The sequence below is a fragment of the Daldinia childiae genome (genome assembly GCF_008694065.1).
Source record: "Daldinia childiae strain JS-1345 chromosome Unknown Scaffold3, whole genome shotgun sequence".
Classification (NCBI taxonomy): domain Eukaryota; kingdom Fungi; phylum Ascomycota; class Sordariomycetes; order Xylariales; family Hypoxylaceae; genus Daldinia; species Daldinia childiae.
Window position 1 is genome coordinate 3,484,473 of NW_022984644.1, and position 26,575 is coordinate 3,511,047.

Sequence of the window (26,575 nt, forward strand, 5' to 3'; positions counted from 1 at the left end):
TATATAGTTTGAAATAAGCCCCGTTTACCACTCAATTACAACTTTATTTATGAATAAAATCCACAGGATTAGAAAGCTGTAGAGTGAGTAGATTGCAAGTACCTATTCGAGTCTATGAGCTATTCCACGACGAGAATTGGTTTAGAGCTTTCATGCAATATTGAAGTGGTTTAAGCCTTTTTCAAGTTACTACTAACCCACATCAATGCCATGTTGGAAACTTCATTATAGTAAGTACCTAAGTAGTACAAGTAGGACTATCGTTTACTATTGTATACGATAGATTTATTGAAGAGTTGGTGCTATTATACAACACTTTTATTTCTCTCCTTATAATGTACCTAATCCCCCCCAAATAAATCACATTTCTTCCATATCTAATTTCATCAATATCGGTACCGATCCTCATTTAGGTCCTCGATAGGCTCCGTAGAGCAAGAATATCATTGTTTCGGAGCTCGAGATAGATGGGTTGTCTCCATTAGGCATTATGTTCTAAGCTTCGCCGTTCAGCCTTCAACCTCCCGTGTCTCTATGATGACCACATTGAAATTGCCATCGCTAGAGCATTCCGGATGTGGGAAATATATAATCTCGTCTGAAGAGATTTCCGTAGATCCATGTTTCATAAACGTTATGAGTTTGTCCGCAAGTATGAAGAAGCATACGCAGGGAAGGTATGGAACAACCGGGAGATATCTCAGGGCTTTGGCAAGCTTTTTGCAGAGTTTCCCCGTTTTCCGGACGCCGTAGCGGAGGTGTAGCATGAAGTAGTGCAGTTCGATCTCGAATGTGCCCGCTCGAGATAGTTTTGGAAGAGTACTGATAGATACGTGACGGTGTAGGTCGTCCCGATGGGTGGTGGGTAGGCGAACCATGGCTGTAGATTCGAGAATGTTGAGTGCTAGGAGTTTGTTGGGATGTTTTTCAAGATAGACCAGGAAGGGAGTAATGGGTTATCTAACATAGCTATTTGGTAGAAGTATATGGCATATCAAAAGAGAATTGCTTCTATATATATATACCTATGTTAATATACCCTTGCGTCAATGCGAGAACTCAAATTCTCTCGATCCACCGTGAGCATGTCTTTATTATATATCTAAGAATGAGCCTTCTCTAGCTAAAAGCTTCTGGCCCCTCGGCAAGCAATGAGCTTATCGTGTAGATTCCAAGACACCTTGAGACCTACCTACGTAAATCCAATTTGAACTCACGCAGTGAGACAACCTCGGTCGATCACGTATGAAACTATTGATATACTCTAGATATAATCTATATTCTACCAACCTAGAAAATATATAGAACTCCATATAGAGAACGTTTATGTAGATATATATTCTCTTGCGACCTGCTAAGGTTATAAATTTCAAACATACATAAGGTATGTATCTACTTCAACCATTCGCGTAAAGTCAAATCCTATTCCTCAACTCTCTTAAAGAGAATCACTACGTATGTCCGTACTATAAATGACCCACGAGGTATAAAACTAAGAGTATTAAGGTTTAAGATATATTGCTCTACCAAATTAACTAAATCCTATATCGAACTAAATTCAACTTGAAAAAGCCAATCAATGGTGACTGAGGTTCAAAGCTTTGGTTAAATAAACTATGCTCGATCTACAATGGAATGCCACGTCTTGACCTTGAAGTCTAGAACTCGATTCCGCCATCCTAAGGACTGCACACAGCGGCGTCAAGGAATTGGCTCCCCCCTCTGAGCACATGTGAGCGGAAGAAGTTACCAGGGAAGGTGATAGAACAGGCTTACCGAATATAATCTACAACCACACACGCCAAATAGACATGATTCTTGGCCCATCTTGACTAAAACGCCAATCTCTAATACTACGGTTTTCTGGTCGTGACCTTGGTCTAATACCCATTCTCCCACAACTCCTTCCTATACGCCTCCGTGAGACGCTCATCAGGGCCATAGACTTCCTGCCAGCCGACGAAGCCCCTATCTAGAACGTAGACTTGCTGTTGCTTGGCCGCATTACCCTCACTTTTAGCCTCTTTCTCCTCTTTAGCCCTCTTCGCCGCCGACGTTGTCGCCTCCTTTTCTCTAAGGTATCTTAGGGCGGCGCTAGGACCGCGCTGCTGGCTCAAGGCGCAGTGGAAGATGACTATCTCCTTGTCGGCGAGCTTGCGCAATAGGGTGGGCATGGTAGCGTCAAGGCTGCGGCTGGGGAAATGCAGCGATGACTTGATGTGCCCGCCTATATGATCTGCGCGCCGGTATAAAAGTTATATTAGTATGTCCTTAAGTAGGTATAATAAATGAGGCGAGAGAGGTCAGGCCAAACCAAGCCAAATTTAATTAATAGGCGATTCGTCTAGTTTCACTAAAATATCAAAGCCTTAAAATGAGATAGCAACACATACCGTCATCTCGAACGTCAACAATGGCTATGGTTGCTTCCGAAGACGGCGGGTTTGCGCCGACAAGTAACATCTCAGCTAGCTTTGACGCTGTGATGCGCTGAAGGCTAGAGATGGTTGTCATGGACATTTTGGACGTAGTAGAAAGTTATCTCAGCGTAGAGAAGCTTAGTATTTGTTTAGGGAGTGAACCGGGAGCCAAATGAGTTTGTTAGTTAAGATGATTATAAAATTGATGTCGAGGTCGTGAACTTGAGTTCTTGCTTAAGTTCTTCCTTGAGTTTCTGCTCCTTGAAGATTACCTAGGTACAAGTATATGCTTTTAAAAAAGAGTATGGTTACATACATAATCTTAAATTATGCATATATATTAGACTAGATTACCTAGGAGGTACCTAGGCATATGCACATAAATAAAACATATTTTGGATACACACGTAGGTAAGGGATCCCTTTCGAGCTCCTTTCACATGTAAATTATAGGTACCTTTCAGATACATGTACGTAGGTACTATCCCATGGACATACTGTTGTTGTAATACTATTGTTATGTATGATACTCGCATCTGAGAAAGGTATGCTACTCTGCTAAAGACATGTCTCAAGGCCACATACCATCCCACATGTAGAGCCAACCTTCCCAGTACTTTTCATAGTTACCCACGAGATACGACAGTCCATCTCCTTCCGATCCGACCTTATAAGGCCTCGTATAGATACCTTCCGTCTTTAAGTGCCGCTTCATCGCTATGTAAATCGAGAAACTACTCGGCATTGTACCTACAAAGTAGTCACTCCCCAGGAGGACGATCAGATCGATTAGGCCCTGTTGATCCCAGCTCAACGACTCCAGCTCTTCTAAATCTTCGTCCTCTAGCAGATCTGTCTTGCTAACCACTCTCATCTGCGCCATCTCGATGGCTGCCCCTGCAAAATTTTGCGCCTCGAGAGGGTCTCCCGTGGCTATGTACGCCGCTTCAAAGCCTCGCTTGGTAGCTTGTTTTAGATAGGCATCCGTCTGAGTAGTGTAAGTCGGCCAGAAGCTCAGCGCGTCGCTCTCTGTTCTCAAGTGTACGCCGAGGAACTTGCCATCCTCGACTCCATTAGCCTTCGCATACGCATGCATTTTTTGTAGCGTAACCTCTCCTAGGCGAAGCAGCTGATCATTGAATTTTAGGATGTTACCGAACGTGTTCGCAAATTCGGGGCCGTCACGATAGACCTGCCAGTCCCAGAGAACACCCCAATTAAAACGTATTAATCGCGGGTGATCTTTCGACGGTGGGAGTTGTCCATTCTTGACATCGTTCAACCACCTGCGGAATCTATCACCGAAACGATCCGTGTGACGATTCTGGTCTCGCCAATCGCAGCCTTCGCGGTTTCCAAACTTCTTGGGTGTGATATGCTCGATGTTAGGCTTGCTACCTATGCCGGGTATGTCCTTGATATTGTCGTAGAGCGTGATCTGGGGACAGCTGAGGGTAAAGGCATCTTTGAAGTGGTTCTCATCAAACATGTATTCGAGTGGTAGATAGTCAGTGAAGAGGTCGGCTAGGTCTGTCTCATTGCGTTTTCGGATCTTGGGCATAACGAAACCCGTTGCGCCAGCTTCGAGACCATACCGTATGCAAGTCTGGATGTAATTTCGTATATTACCAATTCCACCAGAATTGTTGTCGCATATATAAACTAACCCTTCCACCCACATAGCCTCTTTGCATACTCTTTGCAACGGCCAGACGACAAAGGGAGCGTCAGGAGAGGATAAATCGACATCATTGTGAAATTGGGTTGGAGGACCGTTAGAAGATGAGAGGAGTGGCGATGAGTTTGGTGGTATCGTCGGCGATGTAGTACCTCGTATAGCAGATGTGTCAAGCCATCTTTCAATAGAGGGACTCGGATTTCGGAAGGTCCATGCCGCAATAAGGAGGACGATACAAATTGTCGGGAGGAGGAGGTTTCGACGCGGCATGAAGCCTACGATTGTTTGATAGCCAATTACCATCGTGGGAAGAGGGGGGGGGAAAGGTCGCACTAGGGCGCGGACCGACAGGTAGAAATAGGAATGGTCTAGGCGCGATTAGAACGTGGTTAAGGCGATTAGAATTTGGGGGGAGCGGGTGGAGAGTTCAAGTGTGGCTTATGATTAGGTATGCTATGAAGTAGTACCTATGTACTATGCAGTTTCCGTCTCCCATAACTACACTGTATATCTTACACTGATCTTATACTGGTTAACTTGGGTACCTCATTATGTATACTTATTATGTACACTTATCTACCATTTCATTACCTAACCCTCAACACGTATTACGAATTGTCTTATAAAATGAAACTATATTAAGACATCGCGAAGAGTACTTGTAAGCTTGCATCAGCTGCTATCGTATTATCAACGTATCTATGGTACGTCGTATTCAGTTACTCGTTACTCGAGACGAGACTCATACTCTAAGGCTATTGTATTAATCACGGATTCTGCCGCAGTTCAACTATGCAGAACCTGTTTGGCCGAAGAGATGAATGTGCTGCATATGTTATCAGCCATCTCCCACTACCCCATCTGCTCTCTTCTTTTTGAGAAAAAAGATATACATACATTACTCCAACATGCTCGCAAGGTAACTAAGGGTAAAGCTCCAAAGAATTTGATAGGATATTGAACCTATCGCATCTAATGGTGTCCCTAAACTTACTACCGGAAAAGCCTAGGCCTTGGCAATCCAGCCCGAGTTAATAAAGAAATCGAAAATTCTGCTTCCCTTCTGCGAGTCCAGTCGGGAAATCTCCTTCACTTGCTTCTTCTTCAAGGCTCCGTTGCCTTTTAGACCTTCCTTGAATACCTGCTCTTTTATCATCAAATACGGCTTTGGTTGTATTCGGCAAACCTTACACAATTCTACTTCCTCCGGTGTAAGTAGATGTAAGTCTGGAGCGTTGTCTTGGGTTAGCAGTAGAGGCTGTACGCCTGAAATAGGCTGTGAGATGAACTTCTGCTTTCCCGGCGCAAGTGCTCCGTTAGTCATAACTCCATTGGTAACTCCGTTCGTGTACCCATTTGCGAGCGGCTTGGGTTCGCCGTTTGCCGAAGCATCTAGGGCGTCTTGAGGTACCGTTCCAGCTGTAGCAGGTCTAAATGGGAGCTCAGGCGCTATGAGCAGAGCAGCTCCACTAGGTGGTTCCGGTTGAACGTTCTGCTTGGATCGCTGCGCCGAAGCTAGTCGTTCGCGGTCCATCGAACCCATCGGCATGGCCTTCTGTATGCGTTGGCTTTTCTCTTGTTCGTACTTTTCTCCGCTACGAAGATCGCCGATCTTCATGTTCCTCCATTCCTGCAGCTGCGTAATTGCTTGTCGTAGATTCAACTCGTCAACTAAACCTTGACAGAACGCCTCGAAGTCATCATGGTTCATCATGCGCGCAAAAGGCTTGGCTTTGCTCAGAAGGTCTCGTTCTTCCTTGGATCTCTTCTTTTCTTGCTTGTTATTTTCCCTATACTCCAGCAAATTGTGTTCGAAAATCACTTTCTTTCGTTCCACGCGCTGGGTTAACCGGCAGTTATAGATGTCCATGACAGTGAGTTTGAGCTCCATTTCCGGTTCTAAGTTTCCTGTATGGGGATTGATACCGTCACCGGGGTCGAACTGCATCAATTGGACTGCCTCTTCGGCCTCATTAGCATACTCGGTCTCAAACTCGAGTCGGCCGGGCATGTAGCCTTGAATCTCGTGACAGGAAGGCACACTAGCCGTGGGCTTTGTCTTGGGCGGCATCGGGGGTGCGTTCTTCTGAGCCTCCCTGCGATCTTCGATGCGTCGCTTCTTGCGCGCCTGGAATTCTTCGCGGGATACATCTTGTGCCAGTCCCATGTCGGATGGTTTGCAACGTTCCGGAAGTGGGAAATACGGCGAGTCAACATACACCTTGAGATAATGGTCTCTAACCTCATCTTTGTGACGGTAGCCACCAATGTGATCTGCAATATCGGCCCACGATCCAAGCCCGTAGGTCTCGCAGCCTTCGAGAAGCAGCAGTTCCTCATCTGCACCCCAGTCTCTGTCGAAGATAGGGAATGAATTTTGTTCGATAACCCTGTAGGGATGGGTAGCTGGTTGATGAGAACCACTCGAGGCGCCCATAGAGAAACACTGAACGCAGAGGTCATACTCGTTGCATGCGCTGTGCGCGCATCTTATTCGGACCTGTAGAAATAGAGTTCAATTAGCATTGATAAAGAGGCTAGATAGGAGAAGATAGGAATGGCAATAGTAGGAACGCGACGATAAAGACGTACTGTAGAGGTGATGTCCGCCGAGCAAACATCGCAAACATATTTAACACCACTCTCACCACCTCTGGTGGCCGTCTTTTTGCGGATGACACCCATGTTGTCGTCCAGTGTGAAGTTAGGGATTACGAAGTCCGATTTGGAAGGACTTCGCAATTGATTATCAGATTGTGGTTGAGATGGACTGATAAAGACACGCCGACCGACGACGGAAGAATACGGTAGAGGGGGATCAATAAAATGTCGTATTTGAAGTTGGAATGTCCGACGAAGAGTATTGTTGATTTAATGTCGCGCGACAAATAATAGAGGTTGGTCGGCGATAGCGGATAGCAGTTGGATGCCTACCATAGAGGTACGTATGCCATAATACATGTAAACTTCCAAGGTATGGATGTTTGCTGGTTGGTTACATGTAAGTGTAGGTACCTTTAGGTAGGTTAGGTTGAATGGAGGTTGCAGCTCATGCGGAATGCGTCGCGCCGATTTGACAAATAGTATCACCTGCTTTCACCTGCTTTAACCCGAACAAGATTTGAGGCTCTTTAGTCACGTGAATAAAGCTTTAACGGTTCGGTACCTATTTGTCAAGTACCCCGGTAATATCATGGGAGATACCTAAACTTGTGCGTCCTTATGATTGATATAAGGACCCGTGAAACCGGATTACTGTAATGTAATAGTATCCATGATATTCTGGATGAATCTTTGTAAAGTTACGAGGATTACAATATTTACAATTATGCCAATTTGGTGGGTGGTGATGCCTCAACGTTGCCTGGTCCGTGCATGGCAACGGATCTTAGGTACAAACTAACTAAGGCAGTTACGAACATTGAAATTTCAATATTTCTAGGTGCACGTGTACATCTATTGTGTCACCTCGTAATTCTTCTTTCCCTTATACGGAAGGTACGAGTGAAGAAAGCGCGGTATTTTCCGTGGGATACATTACCCAAAATAAGCTTGAACTACTTTAACTCTAGAAGTCGTTCCCGGTATTCGGCCGACGTAACCACCGAGATATCTCGCACCTGTCCAATTGCATCATAGGTATAGAATACCCCATGCGGGGTTATGATTTCTTAACCCACCACATACATGAGATGTATCTAAGAGGTACATGCTCAACTGCATAATGCCATGTGGACTGATAATCAGGTACAATGCAATATACACCGCAGCTATCCGTTCCCTTACATCTTCGCATCCTCACATCATCTTAATATCTGCTTGCTTTCTTCTTTGAGGTAAATACTTGCTCTTTCTAATAGGAAACCACCCCCCTCCCCCATACTCCTCCATCGTGTTAGCTCAAGCTTCGAATCGCATCAATCGCATCAATCGCATCACTTTCTGCGCAATAAGGGTCTTCTCATCCTCATAGCCTACCTTAGTCTTTTCTCTAGTCGCTATGCCTGACAAGATCCTCGATGATATCTCCCATCGGCGCTACAATCCGCTGAGGGGGTCGTGGCTTTTAGTTTCCCCTCACAGGACGAAGAGACCTTGGCAGTAAGTGTGCTGTGATATATCTGTGCTTTTATAAGGAGGAAACGAGTTGCTCACTAGGTTCTTGGCCAGGGGTCAGCAAGAAGCCCCAGGAATCATCACACTACCTGAATACGACCCGAAGGCAAGCGATACCGCCTCGTAATACTAGATATGTGAATCGCTAACAGAGTCAAGTGTTATCTCTGTCCTCGAAACCCACGCGCGCAAGGCGATGCGAACCCCGATTATAGTCAGACCTTTGTGTTTGTAAACGACTATAGTGCCGTAAAGGAACAACAGCAAGATTACGAGGCGGAGCCTTCAAGCCATGGTAATAAGCTTGCCCCTAACCGCCTCTTAACTCATGGTTGGGCCTAGTTAATCCGAGCAGATCTCGCCTCGTTGCTACTTCGCGCCGAGGGTGTCAAAGGCAAATGCTTTGTCCTTACCTTTTCACCCAAGCACAACCTCACCCTCGCCGACATGCCTGCGGCCGAGACTCTCCCAATTATCGAGACGTGGACAAGGATCTATGCTACTCACCTTGCGCCGAATAACCCCCTTTCCCAAGTTGCCGCCAAGCTCGATCTCCTAAATCGCGAAGCACCTCCCGAGTCCCTCGTGCCGCCGCCCTCGCAGCAGTTGCGGTATATGCAGATTTTCGAGAATAAGGGCGCTGCAATGGGATGCTCAAACCCTCACCCGCACTGCCAAATCTGGACAACCAGTACACTGCCGGAAGAACCAGCCGCAGAAATTGTTCAGTTGACCAAATATAGAGCTGAGCACCAAGGGCGACACCTGCTGGAGGATTATGTCAAGCTGGAATTAGAGAAACAGGAACGTATCGTATACCAGAACGAGTCCTTCTTGGTGGTTTGTCCGTGGTGGGCGATCTGGCCATTTGAGGTTATGATAATCGCCAAGCGGCATGTGCGAGCGTTAGTAGACTTGACCGAACAAGAGAGGTTTAGGTTTGCGGATGCGATCCAGGAGGTAACGAGGAGATACGACAACTTGTTCGAGACAAGCTTCCCATACAGCTCCGGTATACATCAGGCTCCGCTAGACGGAACAGAAGAGGAAATCGAAAACAGCTGGTTCCACATGCATTTTTACCCACCTCTACTACGGTCGGCCACCGTGCGAAAATTCCTAGTTGGATACGAATTGATGGCCGAGCCGCAACGAGACATTACCCCCGAACAAGCCTCGGCGAAGTTGAGGGATTGTGCGGGAGAGCTATATCGGAAAAAATTCCAATGATAGGAGGAGCGTATAGCGAATGGCGAAGGTAATATAGAAATAGATTAGGTGTTTATGCCTAGTAGTTGACAACACAAATGGGCAGAACTTCATGGCCTTGGTATTATAAATGCGCCCCACATCAAACTTGTCGATTGTGTACGTTGATTACATATATTATTGACAATATTATACCTATTACGCCTCTCTGTCCCTCAGCAAAGCCTATCCCTTTTGGCTCATGCTTCGACGTAGAAGTTATATTGGCTCGTCATCCATACGATACCGACGGTGGCAAAGAAGAAGGTTGTCGCAATTGGACCCATGTGCGCCGTTTTATAGACAGCGAATTCGGAGCCGAAATGCGCAAGTGCAACAACGTAGGTCCACAGGGTGATTTGGTACACGGGAGCTAGATGTAGATTGTAACTAGCGTAGAGGCGCACGATGGCCGAAATGGTAGTATAGGTGCCGAATAATCTGGCAGCGAGGGGGGTGACCTGATCCTGGGTGCGCCCGGCTTTGGGATTCGATGTTGTTGACGCAGGTATAAGTTTCCGAGTCGAGTCTTCCGGATCGAAGGTAGCTGACTTGGGAGATAGGGAAAGGTTTGGTACGAACTGGCCGTTGTAGAGGCGTCGAGAAAAGTGTAATGTTATATAATTCTGAGCGGCATTTCCAATCGCGAGGATGGAAGTCTGTAGTTTCGATTGGTTAGTTAGAAGCGATGAGAAGAAAAAGGGGTTAGTTAGAAAGGGCGAATTTCGCATACCAGCATCATATAGTACGGTAGATAGCCTTTAGCGGGCGGAAGATAGTCTTTAAGGATATCCATGATGATTGATGCGTTGGCGAATCTTAAAATTCTGGTTGGTAAATGGGAATGTTCAATATATATAAATATTTAGAGAGCCGTCAAGGTGCTATGAAAGTTTATAGGTGATTACATAAAGTTGCATACCTTAGGTGCTGAGTGGCTTCCACTACTAACACAGTAGGTAAGCTCCGAGACCCGTCACTAACCTATCAGGTATTGACGTAGCACCTCAGCTCTTTTTTACTTGTAACTCGCACTCGGAAAACCCCAACAGTACCACACCACAACACCACACAGTATCGATGATACCTAAATCTTACCTTTCCTCCTACTTTTACTCCTTCCATCTATATTAAATAAGGTACCACGAATCCAATATGGACTTTATCAGCGATGGTCTCGCTTCTATTCCGCAGAGCGTGCTGTTGACCTTTGCGGGACTGGGAGCTCTCTTTACAACATTCAAAGCGTTGAGCTTTCTCCGTTTACTCTTAAGCACATTCGTCCTTAGTGGGACTAACGTAAGTTTCTGTTTTTTATACTATTTTCCTCCCTCGTGTATGCTGTATCTTCATCTAACACCTGGGAACCCCACGATTTAGCTTAAGAAATATGGAAAGAAGGGTAGCTGGGCTGTTGTGACGGGTGCATCTGATGGCTTAGGAAAAGAATTTGCTGCTCAACTCGCTGCCAAGGGCTTCAACCTCGTCCTAGTGTCCCGTACCTTATCCAAGTTAGAAGCACTGTCACAAGAGCTGGAAACCAAGTATGCGGGAGTACAGACGAAGGTACTCGGCATGGACTTCTCCGCTGACGACGAGGCCGACTATGCTCGTCTCGCTAACCTGATCACTGGTCTCGACATAGGCATTCTTATCAACAATGTCGGCCAGAGTCACCACACCGCTGTTCCTTTCCTGCTCACCGAACCGAAGGAGCTTCAAGATATCGTCACTATCAACTGCCTAGGCACTCTCAAGGTTACGCAGCTCGTCGCTCCGGTAATGCAGGCCCGTAAGAGTGGCTTGATTCTCACAATGGGTAGCTTCGGCGGATGGATCCCAACCCCTTATTTGGCCACCTACTCGGGTAGCAAGGCATTCCTACAGCATTGGTCCTCTGCTCTCGCGGCCGAACTCAAGCCGAGCAACGTCGACGTCCAACTTTGCCTCAGCTACCTTGTCACGACAGCGATGAGCAAGGTACGACGGGCTAGCGCACTTATTCCTAGCCAGAAACAATTTGTGCGAGCTGCTCTAGGCAAGGTGGGACTAGGTGGTTGGCAAAGCGTGGCATATACTTACACACCGCATTGGAGCCATGCGCTTATGGCCTGGGCCATCGAGAACACCCTTGGCGTTGGTCACTGGCTTTGCATCTGGGTCAACTTGAAAATGGAAATGGATATCCGGGACCGCTATCTGAAGAAAGCAGCCCGAAACGCCAAAAAGGAATGAATAGGTTCGAAGCAAAGCTCTCTAGGAACTAAAAAGGAATAGCTTATAGCTTATAGGATTGGTATACATAAGGTTAGATATGGAAAGAGTTGTTATTAGAGCCACCTGTATTTCAAAAGGTAAAGATATGGTTGGCATCGTATCTTAGGTATCTAATTCATATTTGACTTGATATTGCTATTTTTCGCTCTTAGGGTTTGAAGATGGCTTATTTTTTTTTTACGTTTAAGGTTGTTCTCTTGGGATGAATACGTCACTACAGTATTAATATGCATTATTTGGGTATTCAATGGCTTACCAGCCTGTGCTAACCTTTAATTTTTTCAGCATGAGATGATTATTTATCTAACCTTAGCAGAAGGTAGTTCCCTTATGTTGTGGTAACACAAGGTGCCTAGAGGTTGGTTATTTTTATTGATGTCTTATTAAATGGCATTGTTCTACGAACCAATGATTTGAGCCAATGACGCTGCTGTTTGCTTGTGAGAGTACCTAAATACCTGCATAAAATATGGTACATGTATGCAGTACTCAGCGTGTAGTTCCACTTATTTAACCCAGCTTGAAGCTTGATTGGGATTAGAACGATTAAGTCGCGACTAGGGAAAAAATGGACAAAGCTACAACCTCAGCAACCAAAGCAACGAAACTTGAAGCGCGTGTCGTCAAAGCTCCCGCTTTCGAATTTCGAAAAAAAATAAGTTAAACATATTTCCAACTACAGCCTTTTTCTCCCTCTCTCTAATACTAATATTTCATCTTAAAAAACTAAGTCTCGTCCAAAGCTAACAGCTAATAACTGATAGCTGATAGCTCTTCTTTTTTCCAAGATAAGCTCCTCTTAGATTGGGAATATTGGGAACTTAGGGACTTAAGGACGGAATTTATAAAGAGGGAGCGTATCGGTGGTTCCCTTCTCTCATCTTCCTGCGCCCTCGTCTGTTAGCATTCTAGAAGGAACCAAGCTTCGACGTTGCCATTGATGATCCGATAGCAGCTCGGTGCCTTGCCCGCCTGCATTGGCTCTCTCCTCTCTCTCTCTTTTTCAATACTGATTGACCAATCCCATCCTCCTTCCTCGTTGTCGCGCCTGATTATCATATTCAGGCGCATACACATACGCATACGCATAATCGCCATGGCTTTCCCGCAGACGCCGTCTCATGCATTGCCCGGCGCTTTCTTGAATACTCCTGCTATTGCATCGCGCTTTAACGCCCAGCAAGATCCGGTTCGCCGCCAATTATTTCGGGATAATTCAGCTCCTAGCGGTGAACTCTCAAGATTCGCTCCAAATCACGGCCTCGGGCTTAATGCTCCCACCCAGCCTACCGATCACCATACCATACCAGCAGTACTGCAAACTCAAAATATGCCTCCTCAACCTCCATTAGCTAAGGCTGCTTCCTATATCAACAATGCTCTAGCTAAAGATGGCGATTATCCACAGCTTGATTCCTACTGCAGACGTGAGTAATGTCTTCTATATCCTTATTAACAAGTTTAGTTCTAAAGAACACACCTACCGCAGAAATATCCTCCGACTACGATGTCACTCGGGACGACTCCGCCTGGGCACCTTTCCAGAAGACAAATATGTATCCCATTCCTCAAAACGTTCTCGAGCAGTATAACAGGGCCGAAGTATCCACGATGATGGGGCTGTTCGCCGAGCTGAACCACGCATGGGTGACGATCGATAATTGTCTCTACCTTTGGGATTACACTCATCCAAACCCGGAGCTTACTGGCTACGAAGACAGCCAGCATAGCATCACCGCCGTGAAACTCGTCGCCCCCAAGCCCGACGTGTTCAACAAGGTTATTACGCACATATTGGTTGTAGCTACGACCTCAGAGATATTCCTCTTAGGAGTCGCGGCCAAAGATGCTCCAGGTGGCGCCAAGAGCATTGATCTCTACGGTACGAAGATGTCGTTGCCCCTAAAAGGTACGGAGGCGCGCGTTATAGCAGGTTCTGCAGACGGCCGCATATTTTTCTCCAGCCAGTCGACTAGCGATATTTATGAGCTCAAGTACCAGCAGGAAGAGAAATGGTTTACCAACAGGACGGAGAAGATCAACCACACGTATCGCCCATGGACTGCCGCAGTCCCTAACCCGACACAAATTCTTTGGGGTAAGGTTACGAATGAGCACGTCGTAGATATCGTCGTGGATGACAGTAGAAATCTTCTCTACTCCCTTTCTAACACGTCGACCGTACGCACTTATTATATGGAGTCGCCGAATAAACTTACCAAAGTTATCGAAAAGACCAAGGATGATTTTTTGCGCGATATCGCCCACGTGCTTAGCGTTGTGTCGCCTTTACTTAACGAGCGCATCGATATCGTGTCGATTAGCCCTATCTCTGCCGTTGAAGATTTCAAGGTTCACCTTATGGCCCTGACAAATACGGGATGCCGTCTCTTCATGAGCGCTACTAGCGCAGCTTCCTATATGTTGGGTTCTTCGAACCAGGCGCCTCAGAGCATGCAGCTCCAATCCATCAAATTCCCTCCGACTGACCAACGGAGGTCTAGGGTCGACCGGTTTGGGGGCCTCGCTGATCAGGTCGATATCCACGCAAAATCTCTCGAGATGAGTCGGCGAGGAATCCGCTTTGCTCCGGGCTACTTTCTTGATTTTGTAACTAAACCGGAACAGCCCAACACAGATCTTTTGTTTATGTCGGCCCCGGACAGCGGGCGGATAAACCATGGGCGCCAGACTCAGAACATGCGGTACTATGAGCATGCCAACTGGATCGAAATTGGTAGTAAAGCTGAAGATGTCGGTCTTGTTACCAAGTCTTTCGCTGCGACTAACCAACCTCAAGGCTTTGGGAATGAATTAGCGGTCCAATTCGACGACCCGAACGGTAGCGAGTTTGCTATTTTGACGAATACGGGAATACATCTAGTGCGTCGCAGAAGACTGGTGGACATTTTCGCCTCGGCTATTAGGGCTGCAGCAGGGGACGAAGGTGTAAAGACCGAGGTGAGCAAGTTCCGCAGTGCTTATGGCCATGTCGAGACCATCACGGCCGCATTAGCCGTTGCGTGTCGCCAAGGAGATAATGGGCGTCCTGGGATAGCCCGTGGCGCCATCGACCAAACTACTCAAGACCGAGCAAAGCAAGTCTATATCAACTTCGGCGGGAATCCTAGGCTTCCCGAGCAGGATGGACAGCCAGCGACGGTTGAAATGGTACAGCCTTCGACTCGGCACGCAGCCTTAACTTTGTATCTTAGCCGGCTTGTCCGATTATTATGGAACTCGAGAGTCGTTGGATTGGGGACCGATGCGAGCGGCGCGCTGGCGATAACTAGCGTCATTTCAACCGACAAGTTAAAGGAAGTTCAGGCGAGCGTAGAGGGTCTGAGAAGCTTCCTAGATGCGAACCGGTCGTTTATCCAGGGCCTCGCGGGTCCGGCAGATATGCGCAGAGCTGGAAGCAAGCAGGAGGAACTTGGCTTCCAGGGCGAGCATCAAGCTATGCGTGCTCTGGAGACGTTGATGATGGGCATTACTGAAGGCATATCTTTCGTTACGACCCTGTTTGACGAGCGGGTTACGGATATTTTCGCTCGTCTTGATGACACGTCACGGCAACAGCTTCGCGATCTTACGTACGAGCAACTATTTTCTCAGGACAATGGAAAGGAGCTCGCCAAGGTCCTCGTCAAGGCTATTGTCAATCGGAATATTGAAAACGGATCCAATGTCGAGACCGTAGCAGATGCGCTACGTCGCAAGTGCGGCAGCTTTTGCAGCCCCGACGATGTGGTCATATTTAAGGCCCAAGAGCAATTAAAAAGAGCATCAGAACCGTCTCTCAATCCAAACACCTCCCGTACACTTCTTCATGAGAGTTTGAGGTTGTTCCAGAAAGTTGCGAAAAGCCTCACGCAAACAAACCTCGAGTATGCGATCGAACAATATGTCGGCTTGAGATACTACGCCGGGGCTATTCAGCTTTGTCTTGTCGTTGCTAGCGAAAAGGATCGGGGCAACGCTGCACTTTCCTGGGTTAACGATGGTAAGCCAATCGGCGACCCCAGGGCAAAGTTCTTTGACCAACGCAAGGTCTGCTACGGCTTAATTCATCACGTTCTCCAGGACCTCGACGCCGCCTCCAGCCGGGAGCCCGAAATGATCGACGGAAAACCGACACTGATAGCAACCAAGCGCGCAGAGGCTTATGATGTCGTCAGCAGCTCGTCAGACGAAGTTTTCCATTTTGATCTATATGATTGGTATATACAACAGGGGTGGACCGATCGCCTTCTTAGCATTGACTCGCCGCATGTCACGACCTTCCTCCGCCGTCTAGCTACCAAGGATATCGAGCATGCAGACCTCCTTTGTAGGTTTTACACCATGCGCAAGCAGTACTTCGACGCTGCCAAGGTCCAAGCCGAACTTGTACAATCCGACTTCCCAATTTCTATTAAAGATCGTCTTACCCTCCTAAGCAAAGCGAAGACCAACGCCAGTGTTATGACCGCTGGCGTTAGCCGGCAAGAGCAGCAGCTCCTCAACCACAGGGTGACAGAGCTTCTCGAGGTGGCTCACATCCAGGACGACCTATTAGAGAGGCTGAGGGTGGATAGCAGGATCCCTGCGGAACGCCAACCATATATCGAGAAGACCTTAGATGGCCAAATTCAGTCTCTCTCCGAAGTAAGTATATTTCTACACTCGGATATGCGTGCTATTTTGAAGTTATGAATTGTTTTCGGAGTCGCTAACATCTATTAACTAGCTCTTCAATGGCTACGCCGATCAAGCCGGTTACTACGATCTCTGCCTTCTTATTTACCACGCTGCCAACTACCGACACTCCACCACCATCGCTCAGACGTGGAACAGCCTTATTCAGCAAACTCACGAGAACGTCGCTGAACAGTGGTCAGCATATAACGTAGAGCGCCGCAAACGTGGAGAACAGGGAGGAGATCCACCTCCTCAACCATACGAAGTGCTCGTCGGCCAGATTCAAGACATTTGCCACCGTTCTTCCAACGACTCTTTCATATTCCCCGTCCCTACTCTCTTACCGGATATCTGTCGCTACGCCTTTGAGAATGCACAGGATAGAAGAATCGCCGCAGATGTCAACTGGCCTGTGATCGTTTTCCTTAATCTGGGAGTGAGCTTCGACCTGGTGGTCCGCGTCCTCGAACAGATGTTCGAGGCGCAAGAAGTACCCTTCCGGGGCTCTGGTCGCGTAAGAATCGTCGAATGGATTACGTTTGCTGTCAGTCAATGGATCCGCGATTTAAATAGGAATGGTCGCCCAGAGGCGAGGTTAGAACCTTGGATTAATGACCTAATTCTGGAATGCGAAAACTGGGTGTCTACGAACTTACGAACTAACAACGAGGGTGGTGCAGACATGAGAGATATTGCACGGAGCGTGAAAGAAATTAAGCGAGCTGTGGAGGGTTTCGTCGTATCGCCAACAGCCAGTAGGAGTATGGGTTTCTATTGAGAGGGCAATCCTAGTATGACGTATTACTCGGAATTTGGAAGCTCGAGAGATTAGGCGGCTTGATATATGCCGGGTGTTTGAATAGTAAGGCTCTATACAATGGGGTTAAAAGAAAGTGATAATAGGCGTCTCGGCATTCTAGTATACGAATACTATGCATTCAATATGTTAGCAAGGTCAGACCTGGTTTGGCCAAAGCGAGTTGTTTTCGGTAGTGCACTCAAATCATAAGAGACGGAGATATTCTAGTAGCAGCATTACGACGCCGGTCAGAGTCCATGGAGAGTTGGATAGGCAGCATTGGTGGTAGCTACAGGATCCCACGGAGCATGTTTCCGCGGCGTTCTCTAGATGGGCAAATATACCGCGAGGCACGCATAACTCAACTCTAAGTGATCGATTCAAGTTTCCTAGTTGAGAAAATCAGCAATCTATTACATTCTAGGCAAATCTAGCATGTTGTGAGGCATTGTTATGGACCTGGTAGAATTGGGATCGTTGAAAAGTTTTCCATAAATCAATGGCTTTATGGGGTAACTACCTCTTAATTATACCTCTAGAGGATTCAAAACATGTATAGTTATAGGGCAGGTTGGATATGTCCCTAACTGCCTAGTCATCATCCATGTTGTGATTATGACCCTAGGTATTCATTCGTATTAATAAGTGTAGGTGATACTAATATAATGAAAAATGCATATTGTCACCAATGGGTTGTCATGTATAATATTATTCAGGCTGAGACGACATGAATAGCTATAAGGGACAATGAGAGTTGATTCGAGCATAAATGGTATGTACCTACCCCCAAACGCATAAAATCATAGGATCCCAATAAGGAATCTCTATTAGCTGTTGACCCTCAAGGTTTCTACCAATGCCCCAACTCGGAGACTTTCCGGGGACTTAGTCTTAGTAGACATAGCCTACTGGCGTTTATAAATTAGACACGAGGAACGGTCATTAAAGAATATGACTTAGAGCAAAGTAGACTTGTCGTTGTAAGGACATTACTTATTCGTATTCAAAGCGTATATCATTCTCCTTATCACTAACTACTTGTTGCTCATCATGACGAGTGTTGAACAGAAAGAGCTACAGAAGCTATATGGAAGCTTCGCCGGAGGCCTCGCCGACGAAGACTTGGAGCGGACGATTGCAGGCTCGGAGCGAATCATGAGAGGTCCTGCTGGGCTGCTGCTCACGCAAGCGGGCCTCGACGAATCGACAAATAAGCCTTTTACACTACTCGACAATGCTTGTGGAACCGGTCCTATCGTGGCGCACTTGCAAGACCACATCGACTCTAAGTTGTTGCTGGAGAGCAAGATGGTTTGTGCCGACTTCAATGAGAACCTTGTGAATATATTGAAGAGGCGTGCTACCAAGTATGGCTGGACAAACGTTGAGACGGCTGTCGTTGATGCTCAGGTTTGTTCAATCACGACTGTATCTGTAACGGTTGATACCTAACCCATTCCAATAGAATTCGGACTTTCTAGATGAGTCTTTCACTCATGTAACCCTCAATTTTGCTATGCACGTAATCCCAAAGCCGGAGGCTGTGTTAGCAGGTATATTCCTAGTAAATACAACATGGGATAATTGTTTCTAACAAACTTCCAGACACGATGCGGATTCTTAAACCAGGAGGCGTGTTAGCATTTAGCACCTGGCACAGAGACACCGAGGGATGGACCCCTGATATGAGGTCGTGTTTCGAGGCGCTGCCGTTCGACGCACCTATGCCTAACCCGGTGCCCATGGCAATCCACGGGAAGCTCCAGTGGACGGATCCGGAGGGTGTAGAGGAGGAGCTGAAAGCCTATGGGTTCGGGAATGTTCAAGTTAAAGCCGTGCCTCACGTGGTTCGCGTGAATAGTGCCGAGGACTACCTCTACAGTTATAGAATGATGAAGGATTGGATGGTCAATACGTACTGGAGCGAAGAGAGCAAGCAGAAGGCGCAAGGCATTTTAGATAGGCATATCGTGAACCATCTCGAAGAAAAGTATAATGGTGAGGGATGGGATTTACGTTGGACAGCGATTCTAGCTACTTGTCAGAAGCCGGGTTTGTGAAAAAGGAGGTGTGGAACTGCGATATGATGAAGTATTGGTGGCTATAATATATGAGTAGGTATGTAGTATATGAGATGAAAAGTAACAAGGAGGATGGTTTCGTATAAGAGGGCATTGTATAAGACCTCATCTTCATATTTTCGAGTACGTACTACTTTAGATACTGCATTAGTTCCTAAAGTGTATGCGTGTAAACGGATAGATAGGTATCTATCGATAAGACTATTAAACTTGTTGTACCTAGCAGCTCCCAGTCCGTATCAGTAGATTGTTCGTTTTAATGCAACACAATCAACAATTTGACCAGGTTGTCGTCTACATACGCACCTAAGGTTAATACATAAGTTAACCCTTTGTCTTTCATTTCTATGATTTCTATGATTTCTATATTCACTCGATAGGCATAGACAGCCGTTAGTCTAAAACTCGACATGTCCTTTCGACGGTTAAAATATTAATACCGAGGCAAATTGAATTATGCCTTCAATTGCGCGCATGATCTTAAGCGCGTTCATGTTACCGCTTTTCTTCCCTATAGTCTCTATAGTTACAGCGAGCGCCAGTCTTAAAGAAGGTGTTTTACCATCTTACCACTATGGCGCACCGATCGCCGTCGAATGCATGAATAGGAGCATGTAAGTTTATTTGTGCGCGACCCAACCGACACTTGCTGACCCAACATCCTCAGAGAGACCGGCGAACATATACAGAATGCCAAGGACGAAATCCAATGGATCCCTTTTCCAACCTGCAACGAGACCGGCAAGTCTCTCGAGTTCGGTTACGGCGTCGAAGACGAGATGAACTGTACGATCCCTATGATAGACGACCCTTTTTTTCATCTGTTGGAATTCTATATCCACAGCGACGCGCCCCTTGCTTGTCGTCTTCCTGCTCGGCCTCCTGCCCATATCGAGATGGTTGGCGAGAAGCCCTATGAGCAAGAATATATACCGCTCGTATTTGCATTGGCCGGTACTTTGCAGCTTAGCCATCTGCATATCAGCACCCATCTCAACATCCTCTTGCACAGCACACCAAAGCATCACATTCATCCTCACGATAGCGGCGTTTTAGATAGCGGCGCCGCATATAGCACGAGTCCACTTAGCCATATGGATGGCAGCTTTACCAAGAGGCTGGTCATTGGCGATCCTCTACCCCTAAGTTTTAGCGTTAGGTGGTTTCCAACCCCAGCACTTCCCAAGACCGAGGGTAAAGTCGAGTGGCAGGGCATGGGTGGGCACATCTATGCTAGCACCATATTTTATGCCCTCGTATCATTCATCGCCGGTGTTTTGGTTTCCGGCGTTTATTTCTTTGGCATCATCTTGCCTAAGCGACTAAAGGGTCGCGGCCTCGGTGGTGCTACGCCTTTAGCTTACGGGCTAAACGGCGTAGGCAATGGATGGGGCTACTCGAAAAGAATGGATTGAAGTCGTTTAGCATAGCTCTTCGACGTGGAAATTTATGGAATCTTGTAAATATTATGAAGACGGCGAGGAATTGTGCGCGTCGTTATGTATGACTTTAGGGGCTACCGGTTGTATTAAAATATAGTTACGGCAATGATACCAAACGAAGGGAAAGGTAGCTGCAATTGATGGAATAACGTCAATACCCATATCCTCTATTCCGCAATGCCCACCCATGACACTAACATCTTCGCGTTTCGAATTTGGACTAAATGCTACTGGATTTTCTTCCTAGTATCAAGCGAGTTGACACGTTTCAGCAGGCGTGTATACATATCGACAGTCAACAGGACAGCTACTCTACAGTTAGTATGCCTTAAGCACATCCAATTGATCAATATCGAACTTACCAACGGCAAGATACCCTCCGTATAGGCCACCTAGTAGTACCACCTTCTGCTCAGCGGTTACCACGGCTGGGTCCCAGAGGAATGCCTCGTACATGCAGGTCGCGGTAGTCAATGCTGTCTCGATTCCGTATACAAGGAGCAGCAATTCGGCATTACCGTTCAGTCCGCCGCTAAAGAACGCACGGACTGCCCATAGCGACACCGGTAGATGGAAGACGAGCTCTAGGAAAGCGAATAGCGGGAAGAAGCTCGGGATGGTTGCCGGTGGCGGTGCGAAGAACTGATCATTGTACGTATTTATATAATAGACCCGCAACTCGTATAGAAAGTGAAATGGTGACGAGGGTGGTACCCAGAGAGATGTTGGGTAGAGGGGTACGAGGTCAACACCTGCGGATGTTAGATGAGAGAATCATAAGCTGGGGGGATATATGGTATCTAGCTGTCATGTTGCCAGAAATAATAATATTCATTTGGAAAGCCTCGATTTTCATTCAAACATATCTTACAGAAACAAGTAAAAAAAATATTTTATCATATACTTACAGAATAAGACGGGTAGATGGATAAGGAAATACACAAGGTAGACCTTGTCTAACCAGTGCCTCGTTGAAGACATGATGGAGTGGGAGGTGAGGGTCGTAAAAGTACAAGCAGTATAATAACAGTATAACTAATTAGGAATAAAAAAATAAGTTATTGTATGTAGTTACCTATATAAACTAAATAAATGATAAAGGTATATGTATCGGTTCAGGTATAAATCTCAGGGTTGAGTGGGAACGTCGTTAAGATTGTATCTAAAATTATAGGTTGGAAAACATGCCATGTGCGGAATAATACATTTACTGTCTATTTGTACGGTGCAATGCTCCCCCTATTCATGAACGTGGGTGATATGAAGACTTCGAGTCAACTTGAGTAGCCTCGTATAATGGGCCGTCGAAAATTCATTAATCGATCTAGAATCTCTCTAAGATCTTCACGAGGACAAGTAACATATATTAAGATAGAGATGTAGCCTCAGTCTGGTGTAGAGTACGAACAGGGCAATATATATTAGTTCGTTTCAGCTCTTTACCTCTCAAGACTTTCAAATTGTATAATATAGCTTAATAGTCATTTCGGTATCATAATGTCCAACCCGCTAAATACAATTCATTCTTCGGCGTGCCATCTTGCGAATTCTGCTACCCATAGACATCCTAAAAGAACGGGAACCAGGGGCACCAGACACCACCAGAGTTCGATAGTAAGACGGGAGCGGAGCCATCGCTTGATGCGCCATTTCAGCTGGCGCCGATGTGCACATTTTGCCGTCCCATATACGAGACACCCCAAACCGGGACGGGATTCACATTCTGCGTGTTCGCGGCGCCGCTGCATGAGTAACCTGAAATCAATATTTAGTAACGCCACTTTCTCAACGCCGTTATTCACCTAGGACAATACGAGGCTACCGCCTCGGAATATTCGTCTCTAAGCACGCCGCACAATCCTTACCTGACGCTACCTCTGCAGAACTTCAAGTCGCTTCCCAGGTCGCAGCGACGATCGTTTGGACACTCCAAGTGCAAGCTCCGACGCTCGATCAGCCAGTCCACCTTGAGCTTAAGCCCGGTATCAACTAGGCAGTAGAAATATCTACTGACATGCTTTAGAGATAAGGCGTCGGGATACGTGAGATGTCGGCTGATCAAGAGATGTATTTCTGGTGGTAAATTTTCAAAGCTTCTTGCTGCCCCGCCAGAGTGAGATTTGGTAACTGGGTTTCCATCTAGGCCTAATTGGAACATACGACCACGGTGAATAATGTCCATTGTTTATTAGATGGGTTGCAACCTTATTGTCAAGGTTGAGCCCGTTACTATCGAATTGGCGTGTTTAAGTGGACATAGATAGGTATTTATCTAGGTACCTAGGCCAACCCGGTTGACGATTGAAAAAAAAATATGAAAAATAAAAAGAGCGAATTGAAGACAACCAACTGCAAAACGCTCTCAATGAAACGAAACTGTTGATTAGCTAGGGCTGTTGCATCTGAACGCGAAGGAGAGATTTCATTTGCTTTGTATCATCTTGCTGCCTAAATGCTTAGCTCTGTTAATGCTTAAATCTGTTCTGTTCTGTTTGAGAGTCTGGCATGGCTCGCTCGATGTGCATGTGGATGTGTTAGGTAGTTTGTGGCGATGTAATCACTAGGCATCAACGTAATATACTATTCCAAAAAATAAGTGAGTTGAAAATCAGTTGGATTAAATTTCGATGTTGAAATCTAAACGAGTTGTAGTACTCGAGAGTTACTTACTGCTGTTCCTAACCCCCCCTTTTTTTTTCTTTCTGCCTGTACCTGAGGTAGGTACCTAAAGGCTATCGTCCAGCGGCTGCCTACATGTAACCCTGCTTACAATGCATCTAAGTGGCCATGTGATGACGCGACTGCGCAACTGACTAGGCTGCTTTAGCGCGTCGAGAGGAGAATGTACCTAATCCCCCACCACTTTAGGTACTGCATCTAGATACTACATCTACCTAGGTACCAAAGTAATCAAATCATCAATGCATTGTTGACTCTAAATGTCGTCAACATCCTAGAAGAATTTGAGTCGATCATGACTCGACTTCTACTGTCTATATTATAACTGCGCTAGCTGATAGCTTATATATCTTTACTTTAACGTATAATACAGCGTGATGGTCTGCTGGCCGAATAGCTGATATCCATGGCTCCCTCAGCTGCCCCCACCTTGGACGACGGCGAGAGTGACTACGGATCTGACTTTTCAATAGGAGAGGAAGATATTGTAAATAAGCTCTTAAAGGACTTAGGGAATAATACACCATTGCTTAACAACACTATAACTACCGCTCCCAAATCTACGCAACTCGTCTCACCTATCGTTTCTCCCATCGCCTCACCCACCAGCACTACTGCGACGACTGCTAGTAGCTTGTCTATCCCGCCCGTGCTGCCTACCCAAGATGATAAGCGCCATGTGCCAAGTTTGTATACTCGCTCCAACGGTACTCTTCCCATTAAAATCGAAGAACCTACGGCTGCTCACGAATCTCTCAACTCGAATTCATATGTAGCACCACCTTTGCCATTAGGTGGCGTCCAATACCCAGATCGTGAGTTCTCTAAGCAACATATATATATATATATTCATATTTAGTACATGGCACGTCTAACTAACTACTAGCGCTTAGTGAGTCGTATCATATCCGATCCTAAATCTAATACAACGTCCAAATTAGAATCCACCGAGCCTTCGAAAGATGTCCCTTCTCCCCTGCAGCGTTTCCGTTCTTTTCCCAAAAAGCCGCTCACGGTCTCCGACTTCTCTTCTGGTGCTTGGTGCGAGCTACAGTACTGGTACACGCTTACCCTTTTACCTGGAGGGAGGAAGACGAGAACGGCGGCGATGCGGGGTGGCACTCGTGTCCATCAAACCTTGGAAGACCAGGTACATACCACGGTCCAAGTCAGCATTACCACCAAAGAAGAGGCGTTTGCACTACGAATATGGAACGTCATCCAAGGCCTCCGCGCACTCCGGGATATCGGCATGACCAGAGAGCTTGAAGTGTGGGGGATCATCGAAGGTCAAGTCGTAAACGGCATCATAGACGAAGTGAGCCATGATAGTCCAAACGCCGCTTTTGAGCAAGAGCTCAGCCAATCCGAATCATCCAAGGGCTTCACCGCAAGCCACCAAAAACAGCAGACGTCCATGACAGATTTTTTGGAACCGCCTCGTAAAAAGTTTTACTTGACTGATGTCAAAACAAGAGGTTCGGATAGACTGCCTACCGGCGCCGCCCTCAGGCCCGCCAGGGTCCAGTTATTCTTGTATCATCGACTTTTGGGCGAGATGGCCTCTGGTGTCGTAGATTTTACTGCTATTTTGGATCGATATGGCCTTACAGCTGATGCCTTATTTTCTGATGCTTTCATGGCTCAGGTAGGTGACTTACACGATGAGATATTTTACGACGCGGATTCGGATGTTGGGGGTGCTTCATCGTCTCATTCTACGCGTAGCGAGTGTAATACCGATTGGTCGGATCCGTCTTCAAACCAGCTTCCTCAAGATCTAATCAAATATCGATCCATTACGCAGATACTTCCGCTATTACAGTCCGAACTACGCGAAACCTTTCCGCAGGGCGCCACCACCATCGGCGAACTTCTCGCTGTCCAGTATCGCCACAGGGAGGATGGTCGCATTCTTGGTAATAATTCGTTTCCTAACGATCCCGAGGCTTTAGAAGGGTACCTCGGACGGAACCTCGAGTGGTGGCGCGGCGAGAGGGACGCCGAGGGTGTTTCTATCGAAGAGACTTATAAGTGTAGGTCATGTGAATTTGCGGAAAGTTGTCAATGGCGAAAGGACAAAGAGACCGAATTTTTACGGAACAAAAGGGGCATCACAGGCGTAAGGACTTAACATTTTGGCCTTTAGCTTGGCTTGACCTTGATATTTAATTTAGTTGGCTGTCTAATAGCTAAGATTCCAATATATATATCTAATAGCTTCGCTGACCAAGTTGTTTTTTGTTATCCGTAAACTAGGCCTTGGGTTGAGAGTTCAGACGAACTCATCAAGATCCTAGCAGATTATTACCAATAATATTCACGACAGTCTTGAGCGAACCCTATTATACGAGGCTTAAAACTTAAAACAAACATACCACAACTATGTAATATACTGAGGAAATGAGTACTTTGAATGCCTAATAAGTTTGATTATGAACCAAGTACCTTATAACTATGCGTCCCGTCATACTTTGTTCTTTATGATGCCACATGATCATAAATACATAGGTAATTCGCTATGATATACGAATTACTTCTTTCTAAGACCTAATTTGCGAGTAGGTATCTTAGTACGTTTGAATGAAGGGGCTGGGGGGTTCTTCCCGAAGACCCCTGTTCCGCCATCACGATTAGACTAGAGAGTGGAGAGCAAATAGGTAAATGGTAAGATACAACTGGCTGAACAGACAAGGCAGCTAGGAATGTATGAGAGAAGCCTGCGGATATGGCGACTGACTAATCCCAAAATAGGTTACATCAACATGGTTCCCATCCCTCTCGCTTCGCCCGATTCCAATGGTTTTGTACCGAGTACCTAATAGTTCCTTGCCATCTGATCGACGATCGGCAGCTTTGAGTTCGTCGAGTGTATGTAGTGAGATGTAGTGAGTACATGTTCTCTTTATCATGAAGTTGGGGTAAAGGAATCAGCCAAGACTACAACGCTCCCGTTCGATTGGTGCTTGCTTCGAAACTACCTAACATCATCATCATTAGTATAGTTACAATAGCAAGCGGCGTGAAATTTGGCTTGATGGGTTAGGCATAAGTACTACGACTAGGTTAGGGGGTGGTGGTGGCATGGTGGCATCGAGGAATCGCGTTGATGAGAACTTTGAGATTCTTTTTTTTTTGGTGCCTCTTGATTCACT

The 26,575-nt window shown here is 46.3% G+C and overlaps 11 protein-coding genes across 12 annotated transcripts; 5 read left to right on the forward strand and 6 right to left on the reverse strand.

The window, feature by feature from the left end:
• Positions 1-1,880: 1,880 nt before the first annotated feature.
• GL218_03660 lies at positions 1,881-2,520 on the reverse strand (the record flags this gene model as incomplete). 2 transcript variants are annotated; one of them, XM_033580232.1, is made up of 2 exons in its annotated part: positions 1,881-2,227; positions 2,394-2,520. In XM_033580232.1, 2 exons carry the CDS (start codon positions 2,518-2,520, stop codon positions 1,881-1,883), a joined length of 474 nt encoding a protein of 157 aa, XP_033436148.1. The 2 variants fall into 2 exon arrangements, with proteins under 2 accessions (XP_033436148.1, XP_033436147.1); XM_033580231.1 differs by having other exon boundaries at positions 1,881-2,236.
• Positions 2,521-2,991: 471 nt separating this feature from the next.
• Positions 2,992-4,401, reverse strand: GL218_03661 (uncharacterized protein; the record flags this gene model as incomplete). The annotated part of the gene is made up of 1 exon (XM_033580233.1): positions 2,992-4,401. One exon carries the CDS (start codon positions 4,399-4,401, stop codon positions 2,992-2,994), a length of 1,410 nt encoding a protein of 469 aa, XP_033437372.1.
• A 703-nt stretch (positions 4,402-5,104) lies between these two features.
• On the reverse strand, positions 5,105-6,783 carry GL218_03662 (Transcriptional adapter 2; the record flags this gene model as incomplete). Its single annotated transcript, XM_033580234.1, has 2 exons — positions 5,105-6,598; positions 6,691-6,783. The coding sequence occupies 2 exons, from the start codon at positions 6,781-6,783 to the stop codon at positions 5,105-5,107; spliced, it is 1,587 nt and encodes a 528-aa protein (XP_033437375.1).
• Positions 6,784-8,098: 1,315 nt separating this feature from the next.
• Positions 8,099-9,444, forward strand: GL218_03663 (Galactose-1-phosphate uridylyltransferase; the record flags this gene model as incomplete). Its single annotated transcript, XM_033580235.1, has 4 exons — positions 8,099-8,199; positions 8,269-8,320; positions 8,374-8,509; positions 8,570-9,444. 4 exons carry the CDS (start codon positions 8,099-8,101, stop codon positions 9,442-9,444), a joined length of 1,164 nt encoding a protein of 387 aa, XP_033437374.1.
• A 218-nt stretch (positions 9,445-9,662) lies between these two features.
• Positions 9,663-10,258, reverse strand: GL218_03664 (Ergosterol biosynthetic protein 28; the record flags this gene model as incomplete). Its single annotated transcript, XM_033580236.1, has 2 exons — positions 9,663-10,121; positions 10,196-10,258. The coding sequence occupies 2 exons, from the start codon at positions 10,256-10,258 to the stop codon at positions 9,663-9,665; spliced, it is 522 nt and encodes a 173-aa protein (XP_033437377.1).
• A 359-nt stretch (positions 10,259-10,617) lies between these two features.
• Positions 10,618-11,697, forward strand: GL218_03665 (Very-long-chain 3-oxoacyl-CoA reductase; the record flags this gene model as incomplete). The annotated part of the gene is made up of 2 exons (XM_033580237.1): positions 10,618-10,761; positions 10,843-11,697. The coding sequence occupies 2 exons, from the start codon at positions 10,618-10,620 to the stop codon at positions 11,695-11,697; spliced, it is 999 nt and encodes a 332-aa protein (XP_033436151.1).
• Positions 11,698-12,835: 1,138 nt separating this feature from the next.
• Positions 12,836-17,197, forward strand: GL218_03666 (uncharacterized protein; the record flags this gene model as incomplete). The annotated part of the gene is made up of 3 exons (XM_033580238.1): positions 12,836-13,166; positions 13,229-16,386; positions 16,469-17,197. The coding sequence occupies 3 exons, from the start codon at positions 12,836-12,838 to the stop codon at positions 17,195-17,197; spliced, it is 4,218 nt and encodes a 1,405-aa protein (XP_033437486.1).
• A 1,071-nt stretch (positions 17,198-18,268) lies between these two features.
• On the forward strand, positions 18,269-20,714 carry GL218_03667 (uncharacterized protein; the record flags this gene model as incomplete). Its single annotated transcript, XM_033580239.1, has 5 exons — positions 18,269-18,628; positions 18,684-18,771; positions 18,824-19,270; positions 19,817-19,913; positions 19,967-20,714. 5 exons carry the CDS (start codon positions 18,269-18,271, stop codon positions 20,712-20,714), a joined length of 1,740 nt encoding a protein of 579 aa, XP_033436153.1.
• A 254-nt stretch (positions 20,715-20,968) lies between these two features.
• On the reverse strand, positions 20,969-21,722 carry GL218_03668 (putative integral membrane protein; the record flags this gene model as incomplete). The annotated part of the gene is made up of 3 exons (XM_033580240.1): positions 20,969-21,048; positions 21,104-21,493; positions 21,650-21,722. The coding sequence occupies 3 exons, from the start codon at positions 21,720-21,722 to the stop codon at positions 20,969-20,971; spliced, it is 543 nt and encodes a 180-aa protein (XP_033437381.1).
• A 539-nt stretch (positions 21,723-22,261) lies between these two features.
• Positions 22,262-22,923, reverse strand: GL218_03669 (f-box domain protein; the record flags this gene model as incomplete). Its single annotated transcript, XM_033580241.1, has 2 exons — positions 22,262-22,496; positions 22,607-22,923. 2 exons carry the CDS (start codon positions 22,921-22,923, stop codon positions 22,262-22,264), a joined length of 552 nt encoding a protein of 183 aa, XP_033437380.1.
• Positions 22,924-23,826: 903 nt separating this feature from the next.
• GL218_03670 (putative exonuclease V, mitochondrial) lies at positions 23,827-25,554 on the forward strand (the record flags this gene model as incomplete). The annotated part of the gene is made up of 2 exons (XM_033580242.1): positions 23,827-24,235; positions 24,314-25,554. 2 exons carry the CDS (start codon positions 23,827-23,829, stop codon positions 25,552-25,554), a joined length of 1,650 nt encoding a protein of 549 aa, XP_033436632.1.
• Positions 25,555-26,575: the final 1,021 nt, after the last annotated feature.